The sequence below is a fragment of the Heptranchias perlo genome, chromosome 19 (genome assembly GCF_035084215.1).
Source record: "Heptranchias perlo isolate sHepPer1 chromosome 19, sHepPer1.hap1, whole genome shotgun sequence".
Lineage (NCBI taxonomy): Eukaryota > Metazoa > Chordata > Chondrichthyes > Hexanchiformes > Hexanchidae > Heptranchias > Heptranchias perlo.
In genome coordinates this window covers 10,245,105-10,260,409 of record NC_090343.1, presented here as the reverse complement: position 1 = coordinate 10,260,409, position 15,305 = coordinate 10,245,105, and the positions used below count along the sequence as shown (strand labels likewise).

The window sequence follows — 15,305 nt, the reverse complement described above, 5'->3', positions numbered from 1 at the left end:
TTTACAGATATGAAACCAGGCAACTATTATCTTCTCTAACCAGGTAAATGGTGTACAATTTTAGTCAAGGGTAGAAATGACACTGCAGCAATACTGGTTCAAAAGCTTGACAAAAGGGGCCACACACCCCAAACATCAACTTGCCTACTCTTGCCACAAATGCTGCCTGATCTGCTCAGTGTTTCCAGCATTTTGTGTTTTTGTTTCTGGTTCATAGGCTGAATGAAAACTTACAGGTCCTCAAGCACTTTACACAGGCTTTTCTGCTGCTGCTGCATTGCACCAACATGTTTTTGATACTGAAGCAGCTCAGCAAATTTATTAACAGTCGCTTTATTCTGCCAAAAACTAAGTATTACAGCATTTCAATTTACTCCACAGGTCTAGCAGTTTTCACACCAATATTTTCTACAGGCCATAATTCCCCCTCCTAAATCCCCAAAAAGATTTTGGCAGAAAACAAAAAGGACAATTTCACCTGGTGTACGAATTGGACTGTTAGGTATTTCCTTCTGTACTTCCTTCGGTACGTTTGGAAAAAAACGGGCATCTGGTTTACAGTCACTTAACAGTCTAAAAATTGCTTTGTTCCGTTCACACTTAAAATAACGATTTTTCCCAAAAGTTCCGTCACTACCATCTTTTAGTTCATAGTCCTATAAATAAATGATTTAAAAAGTCATGAATATTATTTCCCAACTATGCAAAACTGTACTTTAGTTCCCACTCTTGCCCTTTCCTTCCCCCCTCCCAAAGTGCCATGCTCCTTTTTATTTTATCTCCATTCAGCAAATATATTTATGTCTTGTAACAACCACTAATCACTAGGAGGTACATCAGGATGGCTCCCTCAGATTAAGCCCTGGGGGCAAAAATTGCTTCCACTCAGTGCCTCTCCATAGCAATCAGGAGTGCAGTGGTAGGGGAAGTCAAACATTTACTTCACAATTGCATGGCACCTAGAATTTAAAGCAACTTCCAAATGTGTAATTATCAAGAGCCCTCCACAACTCTCACCCTTTTCACAAGAATGTAACACTCAGGAAGGGGAGGGAAATGTAAAGCAATTTAATATCATGGTGATTACATTTTGACCAGAAAGAATAAATCTTGGAAACTGGATTACAATGTTGGTCTCAATAGCTTGGTGTTTAAATGTGACCTTAATTTCTACATCCAAAAACAAAAAAAAGTGCCTAATATGGTGCAGCATCTTGGAGCTGCAAAGCTCTCTACCACAGAGTGAGAGATCAAGGGTCTGCTTTTGCGATTTCCTCATATGGCAAGTTCCCAAAATCAGCCATACCACTTGTAAAGGTAATGAGGAGAGACCAGGCACTCTCATACCGTCTACCCCCACAAACTAATTCAGATTAGTTCATTTCCTGCTGCAGCATCAGTCCCAATTTCAGTGGCTAATGAACAAAAAGTAACTTAAAGGACACAACAGTTTTTTTTAAAGTTAGTTGAATTTTCTTTCAGAAAATTGCACAAGAGCCCATCATTTGAGCAACAGCATGGTATGATGTTTAAATGAGAGGACAATCTGCGTAATACACCAGCAACAAAGTTGCTACTACAGTATACTGCTCCTCCCACAGGGTGTTTAAATATATTGCACAACTACTGACATATGCACAAAATATTTGAGACGAAAGTTAGTTCAAATTTGTTTTTTGAGGGGGGTTGGGAAAGAGGGGTGTTGGCGGAAGACCAAGATATTGGAGCAAGCTATTTGGTGATGTCACTAGTCACTAAGCAATTGAATCGTTAGCAATATTTATTTTTAAAAAATGAAAAATATATGCATGTACACAGTTCAGAAAGAAACCGTCCATACAATCATACTCACCAATTCAATTCCTGCCCAGCGCGAACCTCCTTCTACTGTACCAATCCATCTAATAACTCCATAGACTATAGCATTATTAGCCAATCTCACTTCTACCATCGACTCAACTTCTAGATCAGGATTTTCAATCTTTGCAAGTAGAGGATCAGGACTGGATAGGGTAGGCATAAGAGTTTTAGAAGTGCAGTGTTTAAAAGAGTTCTTTGAATGGTCCGGCGTGGAAATATGGTTGAGAAATGATGCTGGGAGTTCATTTGATTTTTCTTTTTCCACTCTCATTTGTTGGGACGGACTTCCAACTGGGTACTTGTTCCAGTTTTTTGCATCTAAGGAGGTAACAGGATATTTCATTTTTATGGCACAAAGATCACTCAGGATAAAATAATACATCCTCATACGCAATCCTACTCTGACACTGCTAACTATACGCAGGCATCTAGGGTGAGATTTTCTACTCTTGGCTTTTTGAAGGGAGAGGTGAGGAGAAAGGGGGTCTCTTCCCATATCAATTAGGTACTCTTCCCCCGATGAGTTGACAAAGACATCAAGGGCATTAAAGGAAAATCTCCACAGGCTGAACCAAAGTGTTTGCAACTGAAAAACAAATTCCATACAAACACTTCAGTGAGAAAAAAAAAATAGAATGGGAGAGCTAGATGTCAGTTAACTGGTCTTGGGTTTAATTGCAGCCCACTGAATCGATCTCAAAATTAGTTTGGCAATTTCACCTAGTTTATTGTGGGCAAAGGTCCACAGCATAAAAAGTCCATAATTCTGCAATAAATTGTCAATCATCTCACTCTGGCAGGTCATAAGAGAAAAGGACTTGCATTTATACAGTGCCTTTCACAACCTCAGGATGTCCCAAAGCGCTTTACAGCTAATGAAGTACTTTTTTTTTAAGTGCAGTAGCTGTTGTAATGTAGGGAAACACAGCACTCAGCAAGGTCCCACAAACAGCAATGAGATACATGACCAGATAATTTGTTTTAGTGAAGTTGGCTGATGGATAAATATTGGCCAGATTACCAGAAGAACTCCCTTGCTCTTCTTTGAGTAGTGCTGTGGCATCTTTTACATCCACCCGAGGGCAGACAGCACTTCGGTTAAACATCTTATCCAAAAGACAGCATCTCCAATAGTGCAGCACTCCCTCAGTACTGCACTGAAGTATCAGCCTAGATTACGTGCTCTGGAGTGGGGCTTGAACACACAACCTTCTGACTCGGAGGCAAGAGTGCTACCACTGAGCCACGGCTGACACCTCAAAATTGTTCAGTCGGGTTTGATCAGGAGGACAGTTGGTATAGAAAATGGAATCTTTCTATCGATGGTATTACTGTGAGTAATCAGCTTCTGTGAGTTTTGTTTTAGGACAAATTATCGAAGTGGTATACAAGAAACTTTACCCTACATCCAGTCCACTCTCCATCTGACTTGAGGGAACTTAAATTGTAACAACTGATTTCAAAAGTGCAAAAAACATGCTTTGCATTAGTAAACAGAAAAAAATGTTGAAAATAAATAATGCATTTTATACTTACACCTTCTACAAGTGTAATTTAGAGCTAACCAACACCTGAATGCTAATTACAGTAAGTATTACCAGGCATCTAAGTAGACTTGTAATAGTATAGTCACGCCCTTGGGTGGAGGAAAAAGAAATAAAACCTTCAAACTGGACTCCATGAGGCAATCCTGGGAAATTCATTAGATCATCATTCAAATTGTGTTCTTGTAATCTAGGATATACTGTGCTGTTTGGGAGGGTTAGGAAAAAAAAGGGGAATTATTTGTCCTGACAGTCATTCCAGTTACCTAACAACCACCTGGATGGTGAGCTTAATCTTCTAAAAGAAATCAAATTCAGAAAGAGCTGGGAAGGGATGGTTGGAAAACAGTCATTGCTGTGTATACATTTGGTAGTGGTTTATTTTAGTTCTTTTTTTAAGTGAACTAGTTCGAAATTGTGTTTTGGATCCACATCTCCAAGCTGACATCCTGCTCACTGCGTACACAGACAAAGCTCAACTCACTAGGGGACAATAATATTGTAATTAAATTATGTATTTGGTTAAAAGATTTACAATTTCTTTTGTAAATTGGTTTAGGATAATTTTCTAGTTCTATACTACATTGAAAGTAAATGAGAGAGTTTACTAAAGTAATTTAATCTTGATATGAAACATCAATTCAAAGAGAAACCCAAGCAGTCGAAATTAGTGTCTGGTGGCAGCAGTTGTGTAAAAGTGCTGTGCAGAGAGTTGAGATAGCTGAGCATTTCTTTTGTATATGGTGGCAACATGACAGCACACTGTCTATAATCATCCTTGCTGCAAGAAAAGCAACAGCCATGGTTAGTGGAGATAAGATGGGCAATGAGACCACTCTCTCACAGGTTGCTTATGGCTCACTAGCCTGATTATAACTATCATAATGTGTTCACCCAATACTGTACTGAATAAATCAGACAAAGAAAATATACACAATATTTTGTAATATTGGTGAATTGATTGAGAAAAAAAGCTATGTAGAATTTCTAGATACAGGATGTACAACAGGAACTCATGGTAGATTATAAAGTTTGAGATTTCCCATCTATTTCTTCTCCCCTCACAAAATTTAGATTTACATAAAAGTAAAAAAGATCTACCCTATCTGCTCCACTAACCAAGGGTGATCTTTCAGCCACTCTCTGCCTAACTAATCTTTGGAATTCTCTTCCAAAACAGCTTTGCCTTGCTATCACCTAGTCAGTAATTGCCCCACAAATTGTGCAGAGCAAAGCAGCCTCGTCATTCCTACTGAGCTGTGGGGTGCTCAATGTTAATACTTGCCAGGATCTCCTACATTAAAAAGCTTGAAAACCACTAACATGAAAGGGCTTTTAAATTTCTATTTTCTCTCTGAGGCTCTAAGCCATGTACCCTGAGTTATACTTAAGAGGATGTTGGATGGCCATCATTTGTAGGGATACAACACCCTCAATCCACCTCACCCATGGAGCATTAAAAGGCTGCAGTGCCCATCTTCTGTCAATGTAGGGAACTCAATTTCCATAGCTCACGAAGGATCTCTACTACAGAAACCTGGTAAAGTAGCATTGGAACAGGTGGAATACTGTAAAATGTCAGAACTAGAACATGGAGATACTCTTAGACCAATATTAAAAAATACAATGTTCTAATCCCACAGATAGATGCCCATATATAGGCAGACACGTGCACGAAATACACTCCCAAGTGCCGCTAACCAGTATAAAAAAGTCACCTGATGTTTAAACATACCATCACTGTGCAATTTACTTTCTTTATCATTTGTACCAGATGGTTCTACTTCAGTACTACTTGCAGAAATTATATCTCCTGCGTTAACATTGATGACTTGGCCACGAATCCCCCTCATTTTGTGGTCTTCTCCCTCCTACATTGAGATGGGTGGAGAAAAAAAACATTTGATGTAAAGTAACATAGAAACCCATAACCTAAGAACTGTTGCTCTGTGGCTGCCTAAAGCTTTGAAGAAAACACATGTTGGTAGCCTCAAACTTGATATCTATTGTGAAAACCAGAGCAACACAGGGATGAACAGCACAAAGAAAAAGCAACACCAAGAAAAATTAAAAAGAGTCACTTTCTATAGTTTTTAAATCTAAAAACTGAAAAAGAGGGTCACTCTAGAGCTGAATCGTACAGGCAGCCAAACCAAGAGCTGCATGGCCAGAAACTCATCTACCTACCTAATGCAGCCAGAGGTGTGCAGCCTGGCAGACAATACCATGCAAAAATTAAAACCAAATCCAAGACCTGCAGTATGCTACAGTGAAAATTACATTGGTCATTCCTGGTGGTACAGTACACTACATCACACGTGTAGAGGCGGAAGATGTTGGTATGGTTCTTCATGAATACTTTGCATCTGTCTTCACAAAAGAGAGGGACGATGCAGACACTGTAGTTAAGCAGGAGGAGTGTGAAATATTGGATGTGAGAGAGGAAGTATTAAGGGGATTAGCATCTTTGAAAGTAGATAAATCACCAGGGCCAGATGAAATGTATCCCAGGCTGTTAAAAGAAGCAAGGGGGGAAATAGCAGAGGCTCTGACCATCATTTTCCAATCCTCATTGGATACAAGCCGGGTGCCGGAGGATTGCTAATGTTGTACCATTGTTTAAAAAGGGAGCGAGGGATAGGCCGAGTAATTACAGGCCAGTCAGTCTAACCTTGGTGGTGGGCAAATTAGTGGAATCAATTCTGAGGGACAGGATAATCCGTCACTTAGAAAAGCACGGAGCAATCAAGGACAGTCAGCATGGATTTGTTAAGGGAAGGTTGTATCTGACTAACTTGATTGAATTTTTTGAGAAGATAACAAGGAGGGTCGATGAGGGTAGTGCATTTGATGTAGTCTACATGGATTTTAACAAGGCTTTTGACAAGGTCCCACATGGCAGACTGGTCAAAAAAGTACAAGCCCATGGGATCCAAGGGAGAGAGGCAAGTGGATCCAAAATTGGCTCAGTGGCAGAAAGTAAAGGGTAATAGTCAATGGGTGTTTTTGTGACTAGAGGGCTGTTTTCAGTGGAGTTCTGCAGGGCTCAGTACTAGGTCCCTTGCTTTTTGTGATAATTTATTAATGATTTAGACTTAAATGTAGGGGGCACAAATAAGAAGTTAGCAGATGATACAAAAATTGGCCGTGTGGTTGATAGTGAGGAGGAAAGCTGTGGATTGCAGGAAGATATCAATGGACTGGTCAGGTGGGCAGAAAAGTGGCAAATGGAATTCAATCCAGAAGTGCGAGGTAATGCATTTTGGGAGGGCAAACAAGCCAAGGGAGTACACAATAAATGGGAAGATACCGAAAGGTGTAGAGGAAGTGAGGGACCTTGGAGTGCATGTCCACAGATCCCTGAAGGTAGCAGGACAGGTAAATAAGGTGGTTAAGAAGGCATATGGAATACTTTCCTTTATTAGTCGAGGCACAGAATATAAGAGCAGGGAGGTTATACTGGAACTGTATGAAACATTGGTTAGGCCACATCTTCAGTACTGTGTACAGTTCCGGTCACATTACAGGAAGGATGTAATTACACTAGAGCGTGTACAGAGGAGATTTACGAGGATGTTGCCAGGACTGGAGAATTTTAGCTGTGAGGAGAGATTGGACAAGCTGGGGTTGTTCTCTTTGGAACAGGAGGCTGAGGGATGATTTAATTGAGGTGTACAAAATTATGAGGGGCCTTGATAGAGTGGATAAGAAGGACCTATTTCCCTTAGCATAGAGGTCAATAACCAGAGGCATGGATTTAAAGTGACTGGTAGAATGATTAGAGAGGAGCTGAGGAAAAATTTTTTCACCCAGAGAGTGGTAGGGGTCTGGAACTCAATACCTGAAAGGGGGTAGCAGCAGAAACCCTCAACTCATTTAAAAAGTAACTGGATGTGCACATGAAGTGCCGTGACCTACAAGGTTACGGACCAAGTGCTGGAAAGTGGGATTAGGCTGGGTGGCTTACTGTCGGCCGGCGCGGACACAATGGGCTGAATAGCCTCCTTAAATTTTCTATTCTATGATTCTAATGTATAGTGTCATATAGTGCAGGTAGTGGATTTTCACCTACACATTGCTTATTCTCAGCCAATTCATCATGGGAAGAGGTAGACAACAGGCAGACACATACTATATAGAGGAAGGAAATCAAAAGCTACATCCTTCATTTTCTTGCATACTGTTATAAATGTTCCACTATCAGAGGCCTGGGGTCAAGTCTCCATCCCATTCCCATTTCTGGGGAAGGCATTCAGTTCAAGGAAACTCCAAAGGGGAAGAAAACCAAAAAATTATTTCCAACACTAATGTGGAAAACAGAAGAACATAAGAAATAAAAACAGGAGTAGGCCATATGGCCCCTCGAACCTGCTCCTGGAGTGAGAGGGTTGTCCTATGAGGAGAGATCAAGGAGAATGGGTCTATACTCTCTGGAGTTTAGAAGAACGAGAGGTGATTGCGTTGAAACATAAGATTCCGAGGGGTAGGGTAGATGCTGAGAGATTGTTTCCCCGGCTGGAGAGTCTAGAACTAGGGGGCATCGTCTCAGGATAAGGGGTCGAGATAAGGATAAGGAGACTGAGGGTTATGAATCTTTGGAATTCTCTAACCCAAAAGGCTGTGGATGTTGAGTATATTTAAGGCTGAGATAGACAGATTTTTGGACTCAGGGAATTAAGGGATTTGGGGATCGGGCAGGAAAGTGGAGTTGAGGTAGAAGATCAGCCATTATCTTACTGTAAGGAATCTTACAACACCAGGTTATAGTCCAACAGTTTTATTTGAAAATCACAAGCTTTCGGAGCTTACGAAGGAGGTAAGCTCCGAAAGCTTGTGATTTTCAAATAAAACTGTTGGACTATAACCTGGTGTTGTAAGATTTCTTACATTTGTCCACCCCAGTCCATCACCGGCATCTCCACATCATGATCTTACTGAATGGCGGAGCAGGCTCGAGGGGCCGTATGGCCTACTCATGCTCCTAATTCTTACGTTCCACCATTCAATAAGATCATGGCTGATCGTCTACCTCAACTCCACTTTCCCACCCTATCCCCATATCCCTTGATTCCCCTAGTGCCCAAAAATCTATCAATCAACCTCAGACTTGAATATACTCAACGACTGAGCATCCACAGCTCTCAGGGGTAGAGAATTCCAAAGATTCACAACGCTCAGTGAAGAAATCTTTCCTCATCTTGGTCCTAAATGGCCGACCCCTTATCTTGAGACTATGACTCCTAGTTCTAGACTCTCCAGGTAGGGGTAACAGCCTCTCAGCATCTATCCTGTCAAGCCCTCTAAGAATTTTATATGTTTCAACGAGATCACCTCATTCTTCTAAACAAGAATATAGGCCCATTCTACACAATCTCTCCTCATAGGACAACCCTCTCATCCCAAGAATCAATCTAGTGAACCTTTGTTGCACCTCCCTTCCTAGGTAAGGAGGCCAAACCGGACACAGTACTCTAGGTGTGGTCTCACCAGAGCCCTTTTTAATTGCAGCAAGACCTCCTTACTCATATTCCAACCCCCTTGCAATAAAGGCTATCATACCATTTGCCTTCCTAATTGCTTGCTGTACCTGCATGTTAACTGTCTGTGATTCATGTACAAGGACACCCAAATCCCTCTGACTATCAACATTTCTTAGTCTCTCACCTTTTAAAAAATATTCTGCTTTTCTATTCTTCCTATCAAAAGTGGATAATTTCACATTTCCTCACATTATACTCATTCTACCACCTCTCGCCCACTCACTTAACCTGTCTATATCCCTTTGCAGCATCTTGGCGTCCTCCTCACAGCTTTGTATTGTCAGCAAACATGAATACATTACACTCGGTCCCCGTTTACATGTACAAGTTTCCCAAACTGTCTCAACTTTTTTTCCCCCTACCTGATCAGGGTGCAACAAAGTTATAGGTTTTCTTGTAAAATTCTGGTATTTTTACATTATGTTACTCTGATTCATTGAAATGAAAATCTGATGTTAATGGCTAAATACAGCCAGAATGCAAAACCAAAATCTGAACAGCCCCATTTTCAGCTTCAGTACAAACAATGGAAGCCCAAACTATAGAAAATGTCAGATTAACCACTGGACTGTCAGGATGTCCTTCTGAGCTAAGTAGCTGAATTTTACATAAGCATCCCAACTCCAAACAATAAGATACAATTGAGGCAAGGAGTTTGTCACAGTCAGAAAATTCTGATTGCTGGACAAGACAGGACCAACTATGCCTTTTCCCACAACCTGAGGTACTTCAAGCCCACTTCCCTACATTGCACCTTCTATGAAGAATATACACCGGGATTGAAAAAAAAAAGACGGTTCGTCACTGTTTTACATTACAAATGCCTTGCAGAGTTGGAATCCGTTCCAAAGTTTTGACACCATCATCATCCCCCAGTAACATTCTCTGATTATTAGCTGCTTACCAGCATCTCTACTTGAAATAATGTTCCATGCAGTTTCAATCTATTGTCTCTTGAAGAATTTTTCATATTTTTGACAATTCCTATCCCCATCACCTTCTTCAACCTCACTTCTACAATGTCATTAATTTGTATGTTAGAAATAGACTTGAAGAGCTTTTCATTCTGAAGGAGTTCATATCGACGAGAAATGTCCTGGATTTCAAAAAGCAACTCTGCTTCATCCTTACTGATTTCTTTTAAATTTTCTTGCTTCACTTGTGGTGACTTTGGTGTCTGTTTGTAGCACTCCACAACTGCAGAAGAAAGTTCCTCCATTTCTGACTTCTTGAAATATACCAATAAGCCTTTCCAGTTCTTCTTGCTTACAGTAAAATCTTTTATCACAAAATAATGTTCATCTTTTTCAACTCCTCCCATTCTGATTTTGGGTAATCCAAGCCTTATAAAACATTTGAACCTAAAAAAAACCAATGGGCAGCTTTTATAATTTATATGGCACAAGACTGAATTTAAGATCATCACATCATTAGACAGCAGAATTTGAAATAAGGAATTTTGCAGCCATTCAAAAAAAAAACTGGCCTATCAACACAAGATCTTTATCAAAAGCAGGGTTTTTGGGGATCAGCTGAGTTTCTGATATACACAGAAATCCCCCAACATGCTAAACAACATCCAAACCAAACCACAGATAAATCCATACAGGTGGAGTTTGTGTTTGCCTAATATAAAGTACATATGCTCTCCTCATAATGATCACATCATAACTCATCCAAACGCAGAGTGTTTAGATGCAGGTTGGCACCTGCAATTGCCAAGCACAAGAAGGGGTACAGCTGAAATTTTACCAGCAGAAAAGACTGGTGAGTTTCGCAATATTTGTTCAGCTAGGGCCACTCTACCCATTAGTGCATTGGCTAGCAGGGTTATCTGGAGCCAAGCAGGAAGAATCCCACCCCACCAACAAGTGTACCCCCCGAGGTCTCACTAAATGATCATCTAATCCTATCACTAATCATCAGTAGTGTCCTGGACACTGCAGACTTGCCTAGCTCACCTGTCAGATTATTAAGTATCTCACAAAGGGTTCATTTGGATCCATCACCAGGCGAGTTATCCAGGAATCATGCCAACTCCAAAGAGGCCCCACAAAAGTGGACAGTCACTAGTTGGTCCATCAGACAGGATTCAAACCCTCACTTAACATGTCAGAAACTACTCATTAGCAGCACAACTCACAACCATCCTCCTGACCACAGCTGGGACACACACCATATCCCACCGAATGGTGCTTCTACAAGCTAGAGGTGCAGAGCTTCAGCAGCAACTGATGCCATTCTGCAACTCCAGGGTAGGCACCAAACTCTGGATATTTTTGTGTGTGGTCTCATTATCAGCCTCCAGATAATGCCTTCTAGCAGCTGTTGTGTCAAATGAAGGAAAGCTGCCATCAGCAGGGAGGAAGGCCTTATGCAGGAGAGCTTGCGATGTGCCAACCATCTTGACGCTCTACACATTCAAACCCATTGCCATTTATCATGCTTACCCAACACTAACTTCTTAATTTAGGCTCTCGTGTGAGGGGCTTTAGCAGAGATATGTCCATTGTAAAGCTGCTTCTTCCCCTTCAAATTGCTGAGCAACAAATCAGTGTAGGCCAAAGTTTTTCCCTCTCTGCAATTTGTTCCCCATTTCGCTACAAATCCTCTCACTGCTTGATCCTGGACATCTCACAAGGACCGAAGAAAGTTCTTTCATTCCATGCCCAAGAGTTCCAAACCAGGAAGCAGAACAGTTTGGACACAAGCTTTACCTGCAGTCTGACTTAACTGGCAGCAAAGAAAAACAAGAAAGGCCAAAGCACTTTTTGCCCCTTCTAAGCATGATCCCAAAGAACTGTGTACAAGCTAAAGTTGTCATCTATCAGATACAAATATAAATCAATAATTCAGATAGATTCCTTCCAATCAAAACCCTCAGGGTCCCCCCTTGGGCCATGCAGAAATATCATACTGCAGTTGGAGGCACCATATCCTGCTGGTTACCCTGTAGTTCAAGGTGTTGAGTACAGCACACTAAGCTCCCAGGAGAGTCCGACAACAGCAAATGTTATTCATAAAAAAAAGCAATTCTTTCAGAAGCGCTTTAAACAGACAATCCATAACCGTCCCATACGATGTCAGCCAACACATCATTGATGAAGACATCGAATAGGATAGGCAACAGTGAATAAACTAGCCTCATTGCTCTTGTGATAGGAATAAGGTCAGTCAGTCTCCCACCTACCCATACATAGATCCTGGAGGTGAATACGCATCTCAAGGTAAAAGTCCAAGAATTGGTCACACACCCCTATAGCTTCCAGTTTCTTTATAAAAGAGTGTACTTACTGTATCTTATACAGAGGTGTATTTTTAAGATATTGTGCAAAAGTGTCTCCATAAAGAAGCTTCCTTGTGTTGAATCATGGTGTAGTAAGTTCACATTGGCATCAGAATGAATTCACTGGTCCACTGGATTCGTCATTGGTTAATTACTAAACACACTGGTCTTGTTTTAGTGATCTTGTATTCAATTCAAGCCCTACAGTAGAAAAAATACAAAGTGGTACAGTTACATTAGCAAGAGAGTATTCAAGTACCTGTACTGATCCATCTTCCATCACACCAGCATCCATTAATCAGTTCTTTAAACAAACTGCAATGCTTAAGTGGGAAAATACACTTTAGGAACAATTCATAACACTTACATTAGAACTGCTATCTGGTCAGCTCTGTTCTAACATTAACAAACTAGAATGATACCCGGACTTCAAGGATTAAGTTACAAGGAGAGATTACACAAATTGGGGTTGTATTCTCTAGAGTTTAGAAGGTTAAGGGGTGATCTGATCGAAGTTTATAAGATATTAAGGGGAACGGATAGGTTGAATAGAGAGAAACTATTTCCACTGGTTGGGGATTTTAGGAGTAGGGGGCACAGTCTAAAAATTAGAGCCAGACTTTTCAGGAGTGAGATTAGAAAACATTTCTACACACAAAGGGTGGTAGAAGTTTGGAACTCTCTTCCGCAAACAGCAATTGATACTAGCTCAATTGCTAAATTTAAATCTGAGATAGATAGCTTTATGGCAACCAAAGGTATTAAGGGATATGGGCCAAAGGCAGGTATATGGAGCTAGATCACAGATCAGCCATGATCTTATCAAATGGCGGAGCGGACACGAGGGGCTGAACAGCCTACTCCTGTTCCTATGTTATACTCCTAAAAAGCAGGCCATTGAGCACTTTCAATTTTATTTTGTGTTTTAATTTTAATGCATAATTTCTGGAGCAGCTGAACATCTATGCCACAAGCGGTGAAATGCTCGGTACCATTACCAAATTGCCGATTTTGGAGTAGTATTATAAGTGATGCAACAACAAAAAATGTGCAATGTTCAAAACAAGGGCAGTCAACAAGAAATTCATCAAAAACAGGGCGTCAAATTCATCAAAAACAGCAAGCCCGTTTAAAAATATGGATCAGTTTATTTTTCAGTTGGTTAAAACAGATTTGAACTCGAGATGAGGAGGTAGAGTTCTGACCAAAGGACTTCGACCTGAAACGTTAACTCTTTCTTTCTCCACAGATGCCGCCTGACTTGCTGAGCTTCTCCAGCATTTTCTGTTTTCATTTCAGATTTCCAGCATCCGCAGTATTTTGCTTTTGATGAGGAGGCAGGTTTCACTCCAAACGATGGGAAGAGGCTGCAATACAATTGGGAGTTTCGGGACACGAAGGGGAAAACAAAACAAATCGAAACCAAAGGAGAACCTGCAAGACGCTAGTTGCTGTATACGCTAACAATCTAAATTACGTGCAATATCATCGCAAATTTAAGAAAATAATCCCCCCCAAAACTCATTTACAAACTTGGACAGAGCTGGGCTGCATTGACTTTAAAACCCTTCCAACAAAAAAAAAACACAGGTGGAGGCTCAGCTGCTGCCGGGCCCCGGGTCACTGCCGCCTCTGGGGGCTTCTCCCTCTCAAGCGCCGGTTAACCAGGCCTCAGCAAACGCTTGATAAACAGCGTCGTACCCAATAAACTGGAAGCAAGCGGCACGACCTGGAACTTTCTCTCACACAAACGTCCAGGCCTTTCCGACCTGCCGCCGGCAATTCCCTTTACTGTCACGATCCCAAACGACCTAATGTTTATTTATTTACTTCACTTCAATGGTCATTTTATGTCGACAGGGTTTTCCTCACCCGCCGCTTTAAGGACATTTCACCCACCAACCGCTTATCTGAACCGACTCACCTCGTCGCTCGGCGGCCGCACTAGAGATCATGCGCATGCGCATGCGCCGCCCCCCCCCCCCGCCCGATCTCGCGAGATCCGGTTATAAACCAGCCCGCTCTTTCGGTCAGACTCACGCTCCTGGGAATGGCGCCATTTTAGTTCTCCACGAATCCCTCTCTGTATTTGGCCCTCCTACACTGTTCCAATGAGGCTCAACGACCAGCACGGCGTCTTTCGATGAGGCACTTTACAGCCTTCGGGCCTCAACGTTGAGTTCAACAACTTGAGATCATGACTACAGCTCAGACAGCAGGTGCTGGTAATAGTGCTGCTGTAACCATTTAAACCTCCCCTGGACCCTCCTTCGTTACCTACTTGTCCCATAACCACCCCTTTTGCCTTGCACCCTCATCCCTTTTGTCATTTAATCTCTCCTGCCCTCCAACTTATCAAAGACCTTTCTCTTTGTTCTTACCTTCCCCCCCCCCCTCCATCATCCCCTTTCCCTGTACTTGTTTAAAAACGGTTAAATCTCTACCAGTTGTGATGAAAGGTCATCGACCTGAAACGTTAACTCTGTTTCTCTTTCCACAGATGCTGCCAGCATTTTCTGTTTTTATTTCAGATTTCCAGCAGCCACAGTATTTTGCTTTTGTTCTCCTAGGAATGGGGATGCTTTCAGCCATTCACACCCTAGATGTGCACTACAGACGTGGTGTGGCTTCTGGGTGGATTTGCAACTAAATTTCCTCCACAATTTTAAAAATAGCTGAATTCTCATCACAAAATGGTACTCATGCCCTAACCCACACACAAGATCTGATTCTATTTTCTCTAGAAAAGCAAAGTCTGAGGGGTGACCTAATAGAGGTCTTTAAAATTATGAAGGGGTTTGATGGGGTAGACGTAGAGAAGATGTTACCATTTGTGGGGGCGTTCAAAGCTAGCGGCCATAAATATAAGACAGTCACTAATAAATCCAATAAGGAATTCAGGGGAAACTTCTTTACTCAGAGAGTGGAACTTGCTACCACTTGGAGTCATTGAGGTGAATAGTATAGGTGCATTTGAGGGGAAGCTAGAGGGAGAAAGGAATAGAAGGATATGCTGATGCGGTTAGATGAAGTCGGGTGGGAGAAGTCTCATGTGAAGCATAAACACCGGCACAC

At 41.5% G+C, this 15,305-nt stretch overlaps 1 protein-coding gene across 5 annotated transcripts in view; it reads right to left on the bottom strand.

Moving 5' to 3' along the window:
- cyld2 (cylindromatosis (turban tumor syndrome) 2) overlaps positions 1-14,184 on the bottom strand; it is a 29,487-nt gene extending 15,303 nt beyond the window's left edge. The window contains exons 1-6 of one of the 5 annotated variants that reach the window (XM_068000298.1): positions 14,155-14,184; positions 12,239-12,431; positions 9,849-10,305; positions 5,140-5,275; positions 1,853-2,178; positions 479-656 (exon numbers count right to left, since the gene is read on the bottom strand). In XM_068000298.1, the coding sequence (XP_067856399.1) occupies positions 479-656; positions 1,853-2,178; positions 5,140-5,275; positions 9,849-10,265 (1,057 nt within the window). In that variant the 5' untranslated portion in view covers positions 10,266-10,305; positions 12,239-12,431; positions 14,155-14,184. Of the gene's footprint in view, positions 1-478; positions 657-1,852; positions 2,179-5,139; positions 5,276-9,848; positions 10,306-12,238; positions 12,432-13,449; positions 13,861-13,931; positions 14,006-14,060 lie in introns of those variants that run through there. The other 4 variants (XM_068000297.1, XM_068000296.1, XM_068000300.1 and 1 more) reach the window with 4 other exon arrangements.
- Between the last annotated feature and the right edge of the window lie 1,121 nt (positions 14,185-15,305).